This window comes from Rhinichthys klamathensis, unplaced genomic scaffold (genome assembly GCF_029890125.1).
Source record: "Rhinichthys klamathensis goyatoka isolate OS25496 unplaced genomic scaffold, OSU_Roscu_1.1 h1tg000029l_1, whole genome shotgun sequence".
Classification (NCBI taxonomy): domain Eukaryota; kingdom Metazoa; phylum Chordata; class Actinopteri; order Cypriniformes; family Leuciscidae; genus Rhinichthys; species Rhinichthys klamathensis.
Genome location: NW_026606579.1, coordinates 442,400 through 455,915, shown reverse-complemented (window position 1 = coordinate 455,915; position 13,516 = coordinate 442,400). Strand labels below are relative to the sequence as shown.

General features: G+C 37.0%; 1 protein-coding gene across 2 annotated transcripts in view; it reads left to right on the top strand.

Annotated features, from left to right (window-relative positions):
- Window positions 1-2,020: 2,020 nt before the first annotated feature.
- The window catches only part of chst11 (carbohydrate (chondroitin 4) sulfotransferase 11), a 44,217-nt gene continuing 32,721 nt past the window's right edge, over window positions 2,021-13,516 (top strand). Inside the window, exon 1 of one of the 2 annotated variants that reach the window (XM_056245163.1) lies at window positions 2,021-2,279. In XM_056245163.1, the coding sequence (XP_056101138.1) occupies window positions 2,162-2,279 (118 nt within the window). In that variant the 5' untranslated portion in view covers window positions 2,021-2,161. The remainder of the gene's footprint in view (window positions 2,280-13,516) is intronic. The other variant, XM_056245162.1, reaches the window with a different exon arrangement.

The following is a 13,516-nucleotide window of genomic DNA, read 5'->3' as shown; positions in this document are numbered from 1 at the left end:
ATTCCCCTTTTGCAGGTCTCAGGTAAAGATGCTATAGGGCTCAATTTGACATAGAAACCGAATGAGGTGAATTTCAAATTCCAATGCAGTCATATCATCGCCAACTGTGAAAACTTTCCCTTTTTTCTGCATTTAATTGCTTCATATTTTTACTTCTTTCTTCGTGACTGAATTATGCACCTATGGTAAGTTTAAAAATGCCATGCACAGTGAAGCAAATGAAAAAGTAGGCTAAATAAACACTAGAAAAATAAATATCAATCCACAAATAACTGGCCACAAATAACTGCATTTACCAGGAGTTTCCATTCATTTTATGTAGTAATTTTTAGCTGTACAGTAAAAACTCCCCTCAGAGGACACCAACACATGACCTTGTAGTTCTGGCCTAATTCCCTCTTGGGAATGGACACCTCAGAAACTACCTCTAATCAGCAGGTCCAGAATGCAAAATCACTCATGAATTTTAAACGTTTCTGCTTCACTCAGCATGCTGAGGACCTTGAATGCATAATGAGCGACTGCTTATTGAGGAGGAAATGTTGTGGCAGTTTATATCCATATAAATTAAGACTTAATTTTCAATTTGGGTTATACAAAATCTTCTGCACCCAACCAAGAAACTTAGGAAGATTATGTTCTAGAACATCTATGCATGTCACAATGTCATTAATAAATAATTAACATTGCATTAGGCTTTCAGTTCTTATCATTGATTAGTTTCCTCTCTAAATCTCAAAAGTCATTTCCGTGATTGTGATTGTCTTTGTGTTGTGTCCACACTTCAGCACAGGGGGGCATCGACTCAGCACTGTTTGCCTGAGGCTTTATAATCTAACTGGTATAGCAGGTTAAAATTCAATTAGCTGCGGGGTTTCTGTATTTGAGTTTCCATTTTATTTATCTATGCAGTGTGTTGAGTTATGGCTTTCTGTCTGGTGATATGTATTGGGCTATGTTTCTCCTTCTTTCTGGTCTTCCCAGCTTCTGCATTATTTACCATCACATACGGAAACATTTCCCACCAACCTGACCACAGTTTTGCAATGCATGCAGATTGGGATTTTTTAGGCCAGTAGTTCCCTGCTCTGATGAACTTGCTCTTGTTTATTTTTCATTTCTTGTCATTTTATTACAATTTTATGTAGGCTATATATGTAGTTATATAAAATACAATGTATACATTTTAGTAGGCTATTAACTGTAAAAAAAAAAATCTGTAGAAATTACAGTATTACTGGCAGCTGCTTGCCAGTAACTTACTGTAGTTTTAAATTGATGTTATTTACTGGCAACAGTTTGTTCAAAGTTAAATGAACATTAAACATTAACAAGTCTTTATCTTCACAGAATGATCGATTCACAGAATGATCTTCACAGAACTGTTGCCAGTAAATATACATCAATTTAAATCTACAGTAAGTTACTGGCAAACAGCTGCATAACTATAGCATTTTTTTTACAGTACAACGTACAATTAATTAATTGTTAGTAATAATATTTATAAGAATAATTATTATTATAAAACCTTTACAGAAGCTACAATAACTTTCATCTAAAATGCCATGTAATGATAAACAACAAAAAACATACAAATAAATAAATAAATATGATTGCTTTGTTTGAATCAGATTTACAATAGAAATAAAAAGTAGGCTAGAAATGTTCCACTCATTCACATATGCAATAACTTCGCTATTCAGTGGCAGACTTTAGTTTGAGATACAGGGCTGTGGATATAATGATATTTACCCTGTACTGTTGCTACAAATGTCAAACCACTGAATAATACAAACCTTAAGTTTAATTGCAACCCTGGCTAAATTTATAAAGCAACATAATACACTTTTGACCTCTTTATTGAACTGCTGATGAAGACAAACAAGTTTCAACTTTGAAAACTCATGAAAAGCGAGAGGAAATGTGAGAAATGATAGGTTAAATGGAAACAAAGATGAAAGCGTGGGCGCGCTCATTCAGAGGGGGCGGGGCTTCTCGACTGTAGTCTACTGTGCGGAGGAAGCTAGCGCACTTCAGGGAGATCACGGAGATCTTTGAGACACGGACGCAGGCAGCGAGAGCATCAGCATCAAACACAGACCCGCTATACGGGGCTCGGCAGCCTCCCTCCCTCCGTCCCTCCGGCTCTCCGTGCCCAGCCATGAAACAGACGTTACTGGACCTCATGAGGATGAGTAGGATCTGCCGGATGGTGCTGGCCACTTGTTTAGGATCTTTTATTCTGGTCATCTTCTATTTCCAAAGTATGTTCCAACCAGGTAGGACTTCGTGATGGTTTCATTCTAAAGGTTTTAAGATGCTCCTTTCCCTCTTTTGTAGCCCCTGACTTGGTGATTTAGTGTGGAAGAATGTCATTCATAATCAATGAGCTGTTTGAAAGAGCGCATCGATCATCAGCAGCGAGAGAGAGTCAGTGATGTTGCCTATAGCCTACTGACTCACATCAAAGCTCCAGCTCTCTGTAGCCTATCAATAATACCGTCCGCTTTTATGCATTTGAATCTTTTATTTATATGAAGCACAACGGGTAGAGCCCGGGTCCGTTGTTTAGGGTTGTGTTGTGTAGCCTAGGGATGGTCATTGTCTCCGGTGGCCGGTACAGTAGAGTCAGTGTACTGAATCAAAGAGCTGACACACTGTACAAACATCCATACATCCATACTGACGTACAGCTGACATACATCCACCCTGCTGTTTCTGTTCATAACTGTTGTTTATATTGCTTGTGACTTGTGAAATTGAAAGTAGTGTCTATCTATCTATCTATCTATCTATCTATCTATCTATCTATCTATCTATCTATCTATCTATCTATCTATCTATCTATCTATCTATCTATCTATCTATCTATCTATCTATCTATCTATTGTTGTGAAATTGAATAGAAAGTATCTATCTATCTATCTATCTATCTATCTATCTATCTATCTATCTATCTATCTATCTATCTATCTATCTATCTATCTATCTATCTATTTATCTATCCTGCAGCTCAAACAGTAGAGCGTTGCAACGGCCAAGGCCATGTTCATTCCCAGGGAAAGCAATAACTGATAAGATGTAAATTTCTATCTATCTATCTATCTATCTATCTATCTATCTATCTATCTATCTATCTATCTATCTATCTATCTATCTATCTATCTATCTATCTATCTATCTATCTATCTATCTATCTATCTATCTATCTATCTATCTATCTATCTAGCAGCTCAAATACTAGAGCGTTGCAACGGCCAAGGTCATGGGTTCGATTCCCAGGGAAAGCAATAACTGATAAGATGTACATTTTTTAGAAATGATCTATCTATCTATCTATCTATCTATCTATCTATCTATCTATCTATCTATCTATCTATCTATCTATCTATCTATCTATCTATCTATCTATCTATCTATCTATCTGTCTATCTGTCTGTCTGTCTGTCTGTCTGTCTATATTTAAAAATGCGCCCTCCTACGCACTTCCACTCAATTTCATTTTCCTTCAGTACTACGTCTGAGATTCTGCTGTAGACTTTTGTTTTCTCCGATCAAATTTTTGTAGGGCCAATCAGCGAACAGAGGGAGTGGCTGAGAACGATGACGTTGTGTGTTATTTTGAGTTGTAGTTCAGTAATGGCAGCGGAGAAAGATGCGAGCGAAGCCATTCGGTCCGTTGTAGCAACACTGCCGAATATTAAGAAGTTAAAGCCGGAGCAAGAACAATCTTTGCTTAGTTTTGTTTTAGCCATGATGTTGTGGCCCTCCTCCCCACGGGGTTCGACATACATCACGAGCAAACGTTAGCGATTGGTGGCAGATGCAGAGTGACTCTGGGCAGATCCAATAGTTTTAGACTTCAATAGAGTACCCTCCTACAAGGAAGTTAAGGATTGTCAATGGAGCGGTGCCAGACTCTCTGTACAAATGAAATGTACGAGAGTCTGGTAGAACCAGGCTAGGTTTGTCCATGTTTGACTGAAACATCCATCCATCCATCCATCCATCCACATCTACTAAAACACATACACACATCTGGAAGTTCTATCATCTGGAAGTTCTATTGATAGATGATGTTGGATGTATAATTACATGTGTTAGTCTGCTAGACTTTTCCATTGTCCTGCCCACCGGTTTGGTTCATCTTGTCCAAAGCATGTAGCATGTCACCTGCTTTTTTGGGGAATTACCATGCGCTGCGGATGGAAGATCCAGATATTAAGGACAATGAGACCTGTGTAGTAGTGCAGTAGTCAGTAACCGCTGTGGTCACCGGCATGGTGGAATGTCTCTGGAAACGGTGAGTCATCAGCGTCACCGGCATGTGAAGGTTCTCAGCAGTCCGCTGGAATGCCCATGTCATCATCATCTTACACAAACGGGATGCTGAAACGAGACGGAGGAACTGATGAGCTCATGCGCACTCATCCAGATGTTGTCTCCAGACCTGCACATGATGCTTCAGAGAAGATCATGACATGTAACACTCAGACTCACTTGTGTTTTATAGCGTCACTGAGGTTTAACAGCGTCCCATGGTCTGCTGGGATGTACAGGCATTTCTCTCCATGGTGGTACAAGCAGCTGTTTCTAAAAGCATCTGTGCGTCCCACATGCTTATGAACAAAATACAACAGTCTCCCTTATGCTCCGCATTGACTTGACAGGTGTTTCAGTTTCCTCTTCTGTGTGTGTGTGTGTGTCTATGGCCGCATGCCCTTGCTCTTTTGTCCTTTCCTCCCCCCGTGTGACCTGATTTTGCACTCTAGCCTACAAACATACCCCGAGAACACACTGGCGCACACACACAGATACACTCACATTAGAAAGAGCCTCAAGTGGACCTGAGCAGTTGAGTGACAGGGCTGACGACGTCATGCTCCGGTGTGTTTGTGATGAACAGAGAATGAGGACATCCATAAGAAAAATTCGATCTTTTAAAGGGATTTTCCAGGTTCAATACAAGTTAAGCTCAATCGACAGCATTTGCGGCGTAATGTTGATTTCCACAAAAATTGATAATACTATAAAATTATTTTTTGTGGTTATCAACATTTGAATTCTGTGCACAGATTTGTCAATATTCAAAAACAAAAGCCAGATTGCTCATCACATTCCTCCATGTTAAAGTTGTTTGTCAATGCTATCCACGTTCATTTTATAGCTCAATTGTCTCTATTTTTATTTCTCCTGAATTTTAGAAGAAACATCTGAGAAAACGTTACTAAAATGAAGAATAACTGAGAAGTCTTGATAAGAGCAACCTCTTGAGTGTGACAGCTTTCCTCTTGGCAGGACTGGAGAGATAGAAAAAAGAGGGAATTATAGGCGTGGAAAGGAACCAAAATGAGTTGTCTTAGAAGAAAAGAGATAAGGAATGTCTGCAGGGAGTTCAACATTCCTCAAGGGTTGGTTACTCAGGACTGGGACGAGGACTCAGACCAGCAGACCAAAGAATCCCGGTTCTTCCTGAGAGCTCAGATAAGGCCGTTTCTGTATCTGTGTGACTGACTTTCCCTGACGTACAGAAGTCTTTCTTTCGAGTCTGTTGAGGAGGCCTGGCATTTGATGTCTATGAATGATAAAGGTCACGTCAACATGGAAACAAATGACATATCAAAGCTCAAATCACACTGACTGTTTGCCGTTGCGTAAGTGTTTGCCTGCCAGTTCCAAGCTCATTGTTGTTGTTGTTTTTTTTCCGTGTCCATTTTTTTGGAGAGTGCATATGCAGGATATCCTGTTCGTGTGATCTTGGTGGGTCGGTTCGTTGTTTTCCAAGCCATCAGCTTACACACACCCACATGCTCAAGCTGGTCCCAGAGAGATTTGGACACTGGTACAGCTGCAGAATGAATATTTCAGAATACATTTTTATAATATTCTGTAACAATGTTACATGTATGTATATATATATCAAATTCTGTAATAATATAACTAATACATTAACTGCAATTTATTGAATTAATATTATAATAAACATAAACATTTTAAATTAAGAGTATTTTATAATATAATATTCTTTCTTTCTTTAATATATTCTTATAATATTCTATAATATTCTCATTTTATTTAATTACAATAATAATATTATACAAAGTAATAATATTCAATATGATATTTTTTTTGTAATAATATAACTAATAATACATTAATTTAAATAATATTATTTTAAGAATAGGCTAATATTATAATAATTGTAATAATTAAATAATTAAAATTAATTCAGAATACATTTTTATAATATATTATTCTGTAATAATTGTATTACAATAATATATACAGTATATATATATATACACACACACACACACACACAATATATAATATTAAATTCTGTAATAATATAATTATAAATTAATTAAAATAATATTATAGGAGAGATGTGGACACTTGTACAGCTGGAGTAACATTTGAGAATCAGTGTTATTCAGATACATACAAATTATACAAATGAGCTTCAAGCTAAATTATTTAGCCTTTGTAACATAAATGTAGTAGTGAGATAAGGTTTGATTAATGGGCCTAATTCACATTCTCTTCACTGCACTTGTTGTTATTGCGCTGAGCCTCGTGTTCGAGCCAGAGATTGTGTCATTGGAGCCCACCAAAGCAATTTGGTTGATATCCATCTGCTGAAACGGATTGAATTTGTGGCTCACACTTCCTGATTCGTGTTTTTGGTCGGCATGCGAACATCTGCTGCTATGAAACCTGGCCCACACATGCATGCCCTGATAAGCTTGTATCTTTGGAGAATGCCAACTGTATAGGAATACCCTGCATCTTCCTTCTTCTTTCATTTTGTTGATGTCAAAAGCCTTCAGACAGTCCGCCTCATGCTTTCTGCACATCTGTCCGCCTCTCTCTTGCCCTTTCCGTCTCTCCGTTGGTTAATTGTTGAAGCCACATGCGTGAGATAAAAGGTGTGCACATGTTTGTGGTTTATGAGTCAGCCCATTAGGCTCATTAAGCTCAGCTTGCACCGTCTGCGGAGTGTTGTCGTGGGAGGAGCCGTGTCTTAATGATGGAAAACCGCATAAGTGTCTTTTACCAAATCCAACATCTGGATGCCAGCCACCCGCCCGCATCTGGAGGAAGCTGGAAGAATGAAGAGATCTCTGCGTATGGATGATTATATCCCAAATCCCATAATAACTTAGCTTTTTTTAGGAGCCGTCGCTTTAAAAATTTTGGTAAAGTGAGTTTGTGTTGGGTGATTATGTGTTGCTCCTTTTTCGAATTTGATAATTACAGAGTTGTGGGGTCATGGTGTGTGCAGATCCCAGAAGAGGTGCTCCGAGGTTGCTCTTTTATAGCTGAGGACAGATAAAGTTCTCGGATACGCTATATATAAGTGACTTGGTCTTGATTATTTTCCTAAAGGTCCGTAGGGGAAATAAATAGACACAGACGAGACAATTGGCGACATATAAAAGTACAGAGGTATAAAATGACTGAGTGTGCTGATATTTATAACTTTGATGAAAAAAAATGTGGGATCTTTTGTTCAGCAGGACTTCTAGAAGAAAGAAATGAGATTTGTTTTGTTCCAATGGGCATAATGAAAAGTGTGTATGTTTGTGTGTGTGAGTGTCTCATTAGGGCCTTTGTCAGCCTGCTATAGCAGTCATTATGCACTACGTGGAGTGCCAGCGCGTGCTGAATTGAGTGTCTTGTTGGCGAGAGTATTGATAAGCATTGATCTTGCCGTATGACTTGAGCTCTAGACTGTTAATGGGAGAAGAGGGTCCCTAAACACATCTGGCTATTGTTTATGCCCGTTACCATGACGACGGGAAGATTTTTCATCTGTGACAGAAAGAACAATGAAACCAATGAAGGGTTAAAGGGATACTCCACCCAAAAATGAAAATTCTCATCATTTACTCACCCTCAAGTTGTTGCAAACCTGTATGAGTTTCTTTCTTCTGCTGAACACAAAGGAAGATATTTTGAAGAACGATTGGAACCAAAAAGTTGTTTGGCACCATTGACTTCTATAGTAGAAATAAAAAAAATACTATGGAAGTCAATGGTGCCAAAGTTCCAATCGTTCTTCAAAATATCTTCCTTTGTGTTCAGCAGAAGAAAGAAACTCATACAGGTTTGCAACAACTTGAGGGTGAGTAAATGATGAGAATTTTCATTTTTGGGTGGAGTATCCCTTTAAGAATGTCTAAGAAACACACACACACACATGCAAAAGACACAATTCGCTGAAGTTACACACCATGATTGGAACGTCTCATTACAAAACGCTTCTTAGATATTGATTTCCTTTTGTGTTCTTTGGGTGAATCTCACAAAACTTGTTAAATACATGTCTGGGTCATATTTAACCATAACATAAAAAATTCAAAAAAAAAAAAAAGGAAATTATATTTTGCCTAAAGAAAATAAAGTTTTAAGATCATAATTAAATTAGTTTTTTTTTTTGCATTTTCTTGACAATGAATCACTAATTCAAACAAGAAAACAAGAAAATAATGTCAAATTGCAAAATATCATTTCTTTTTTTTTTACTATTCCTTTTAATTATTGGTTCTGAAATACGACCTACACTTTTCTTTGTGAAATTCAGCGCTGTGGGTACAGTTTTTCACAATCAGACTAAGCAAGTCTGGGGTTTTATTCAAAATTAATTACGTTCTTGAACAGAGCTAAAGTGAATTATGGTTTTTAATAAGGGCAACGGTTTGACTGTGCATGTATGCTTTTAGGAGGGGTGTGTATTTATACAGACTTCTCCTGATTATGGTGTAAAAATGGGTGTTAATAGCCATAATAGTTATCTATCACTATCCGCTAGTTCTAAAAAAGCATACTTGTCTTAAACACTCACATTTATATATGTGCATAAAAGGTCAATTTGTTCTAGCAATACTTGATAGCTCATCCTGTCCATTGGTTAAAACATATTTATCAGTCCTGCAGGCCAAAGGAAAGACAGAGGACCAAAGAGAACATTAGACAGAGACAAAGAAAAGAGCGAACTCGAGTGAGAAAATATGCAACGGCGGAGAAATACCACATTTCACAGGGTGTAAGCGATCACCATGGAAACAGCGGGATGTATGATGTGTGTTTTGGGGGGATGGGGTGTGAGAGTGTAAACAGGTGTTCACACGTGTGCGTGTGTGTTAGTCGTGTGGATGCTTTTCTTTTGTATGTTTGTAAGCATTTGGACATGAAGGCTCACTCCCTTGAATAATACGATGATGGGTGGATACAGTGAGAATCCATGGTTATTAATAAAAAGTTTATTTATCCAGTTTAATCCCTCTTCTGCTCTGAAATAAAATGAAGCAGTGAGCAATTGCAGAGACACATTACAGTTGCTATGAGTGCAGAACGGATGTGAAAAAGAGAAAGCAAAACAGAAATCAAGAGAGTGTGTAGCGCAGCATAAACCGCCGTGTTGGGATAGAATCATTAAACATTTGGTGAATAAGCATAATCATATACCCGGCTTTTATGATTTTTTAACTTAATGTGCGTTAACAAGATTCGGCTACTATTTAAGTAAATGTCTATTTTACCACCATTTCAAATGACTTTTTTTTACATGATAATGACAACATGGCGAATGTAGTATGTTCAGATTAGATTCACACACTCATACTATACAGGACACACTTTTTTAGCTGTCATGAAGCAATTACTTGATCAAAATAAGTACCTACTCAAGAGAGTATGCCATTTTGTACGCAGCCAGTCACTTGTTTCGTTCCTGAATGAATCGTTGTTGAACAAATTGGTTGAGTGAATGATTCAATGACTCACTCTTAAGTATAGTAACTTGTTTCATTCCTGAATGAATCAGCGTGTTTGAACACACCTAAAGGTCAAAGACCAAAACTATAACGCAAACAACACAGAGGAACAATATTGTTGGAATCACTTTCAGAACAATTTTTTGCAGCTGATGAACGGTAAAAACATTGACAGCCAATCAGAATCGACCTGACTTTAAAGTGCTTGAGCATTTTAGAGTGGCAGACATAACTGCAGTGCATACTTATAATAAACAGAATGCGTGTGTTTGTGACACTGTTGAAGTTCCTGGTATAATTTGCATGGAGTGTGACTCTGGTTTGACTACTGTCACCCCCCCTCCCCCTCCCCCTCCAGGCTATTTTAAGATCTCACTGTTGCATAGTCCTCTTCCAGTCTGTAATTTTGTGGTATGTGTATTTCAGTTACTTTAAAACCATAGCATTTTGCTTTGAGAAAAAGGAAGATAAACTTTAGCAGAAACATGCATGCTATTTGAAGAAGTCTCAGTGCTAGTGCTGTTCGCTTTTCTAATTCACATTTTTTGTACATTATCTTGGTTTCAAAAGTACGCCCTTGGCCGTGACATGAAGACATCCCATAAGTGTACTTCCTTTTCATGTTCCCATGGCAACAGTAGTTCCAGTGGCCCTTATGGGGGCTTTTTGGTAAGAGCGGGTGATTTACGGGCCTGGTTTTCTGAGCATGCTCCAAATAGTAACACAAGACAAAGAGCCAAAACAGTGCGAAACACTGCTCACACAGACAGCATTGCACGGCTGTTCACTGCTTCACACTCAATGCTCATTCACACACATAAAGCTGATTGTTCTCTGATTTTGTCTCATAAAAGCATTCATTGTTCAAAATCATCTAAAAGACACTGAGGTTTATTTCATGGAGTCTTGAATCTGAGTACTATTCTGACTCAATTATGACATTTCCGCTGAGGATGAATTCTACTGAGGATTAATACAAATTACTGTGATTAATTATTTATTGTATTTTTGTTCATGGCATTTAAATGTATGATATGAAATGTATAAGTTCTCATAATCAAATATTTGCAAACAAATATTGCCACTGGGTACAATTACATTATTTATTTATTTTAAATAAACTGAAATTCAAATATTCAAATATTTATAAATATCACAATGATTCATGCCATTTACATCTAGGATATGAAATGTATAAATTATCATAATCAAACATTTGCAAACAAATATTACACTGGGTACAATTACATTATTTAAAAAAAAACTGAAATGTAAATAGTAAAATATTATAAATACTACAATATTTATACTTTCCATTCACTATGTTGATTTTTGGAACCTAGCCAACCTAAATATGATAGTAAATTATTATTATTATTAATAATACAATTTTAGAAATTTGATTTTAGTAAAAATAACTATTATTATGATTTTATTATTATTATATCTGGAATATTATTGTTTAAATTATATTGTTATTTTTATTAAATGTTGTTTAAAATTTTTGTTAATAATAATTTGGATTATTATTTTTTAAGTGATATTATTTTCATTAATATTGTTTATTAATATTATAGTTAATAATAATAATGATGATGTTTAAATGATATTGTCATTTTATTAATATTAACAAACTTTTGTGACGTAGCATTTCATTAGTCTTACACAGTACCTGTAACGGCCGGATATATTTGGGTTGCTTGTGAAATAAAGTCAACCTAGAGCATTTTGGGTTCACAATGCATGTTAAAAGCCGCACATCTTCTATAATGGAGTTTGTTTTGGGCAATCAAAAAAACGTGCTGCTGTAGATTTCAGGCTATACGTGTTTGGAATGTAAAGTGCATAACAAATCGCAGTTATTTCAAAAGATCACATATAGCCATATATAACTGATAACACTGTAAAGAAGAACAACTGTAACATTTGTCAAGGTGAGCAGAGCACCAGAGGGAGAGGAGATTCAGACTGGAAAATGCTTTAACCGCACTTGTAATTTGGAGGTTGTCTGATTTAATGAAGCTAATTAGAGGTGTAAGTGGGTGATCTAATCAAAGCGCACTCTAAACAGAAGGACTGTGGATGTGAGAGGCCCATCAGTCTGACCTCCCCCCCCCCCCCCGTGCTGAGCAGTAATGGTACGCTCCCGTGTAATGGACTGCATGGATCACTGTTGTGTGTCTCTGGGGTGGGATCGGTCGGTGAGCACATTATTTGGGTTACTCTTTTCCTCTTTTCCTCTTTGCCACTCTCAGTCTAAAACATTCATGAGGTTCCTCGGGTCAAATCGGTACCAGTCTCGTGCAGTTAGACCGTGACTAATAGCATCAGGCCGCCCACTTAGACAGGAAGACAACATCTGACACACATGAACAGCAATCTGTCGTTTTTAGGTGTCGTTTAGGGGCTGCTTTACAGTATGATTGACGACTGATCGCAGGAAAGTTGTGTGCATAAAAATGAAAGAATAAAAAGGATTGCAACACATGCTTGTGAGGATTGTAAACGTGTGCATGCTGTATCCTCTCATTACAGTGTGGCGAAGGAGAGTGTGTATTATGGCTATACATTGAGTCATGCTTTGACACTGCAGAAGGAAGAGAGCTGGTTTTAAACAGCTCAGAGGTGATGATTGAAGTCACGCCGCGGCTGAAGTGTTGTAGTGTCATTTGTCTTCTGAGCATCTGGCTGACGGCTGTTTGCTTCTCCATATCTACCCATACATTAGACCTCCACTGGTTCCTGCTGATTATAGATCTCCTGCTGCTCTGAATGGTGCAGTCTCAGTTAACACGGGGGTTAGCTTCAGATTTGAATTGAATCAGTTTCTATTTGTTGTTTTTCTGTCCTGCAGCCTCCGTTTGCTTATCTTCTCTCCTCCTTCTTCTTCTTTAAGGGTGTGTCATACAGAATTAGAGGTTTGTGGTGGAAGCGTGTTTGAGAGAGGAGAAACTCTGACCTAGCAGCTATAAATAGAGCCTGGCTTGATTCACAAAGAGATATATAGTTACATATCTCGTGTTTCCTGCCTACATTTGTATATTGTTTCAGTTTGTATTATTTTTTGGACATTTATGTTAATCACTTACAATGATCCAGCTCTGTCAAACGATGAATAGAAATGAAGCATGTTGGAAATAGTTTAGACTGTAAAAATGTGCAATTGTTACCTTATTGTCAGCATGATTTTTGTTGTTTGCAACGCATTTTGCTTCCATAATGCGACATGTTTTTGAGAGAAACAAGAAAAAATTGTAGGCCGGGACTGTTGGATGTAGGATTTTGTCCATCAGGAAGTGATTGGATCATGAAAAATGGCCATTACATTCAAGTTTGCTAAAACAATGCCTAAGTAGTTTGGCAAATGGTTAATATCTATGCCAACACAACCAACTGTAAGTGACATCAGCGTTAAAAGAGAGTTGTTTCAGATGATTATGATATTTTATTATTTTATGTAATTCTAGAATTGTATTATTATTATTTAATTAATTAAAAAAAAAATCTTTTTTTCTTTTTTTTTTAAAATAACATGCACTGATAATTTTTTTTACAATTAGACGAGGGACATGAATTAGCATAAGTAGTATAATTTGATTTCGTGTTGAGTTTAAATACCTATATCTACTTGACCTGACCCTTACATTTTTCGGGTGTTAGGTTGTTTCAGTGATATTAAACATCATTTTTACTTAATAAGTAAATAAGTTAAAATAAAATAAGTTAATTTAGATGTT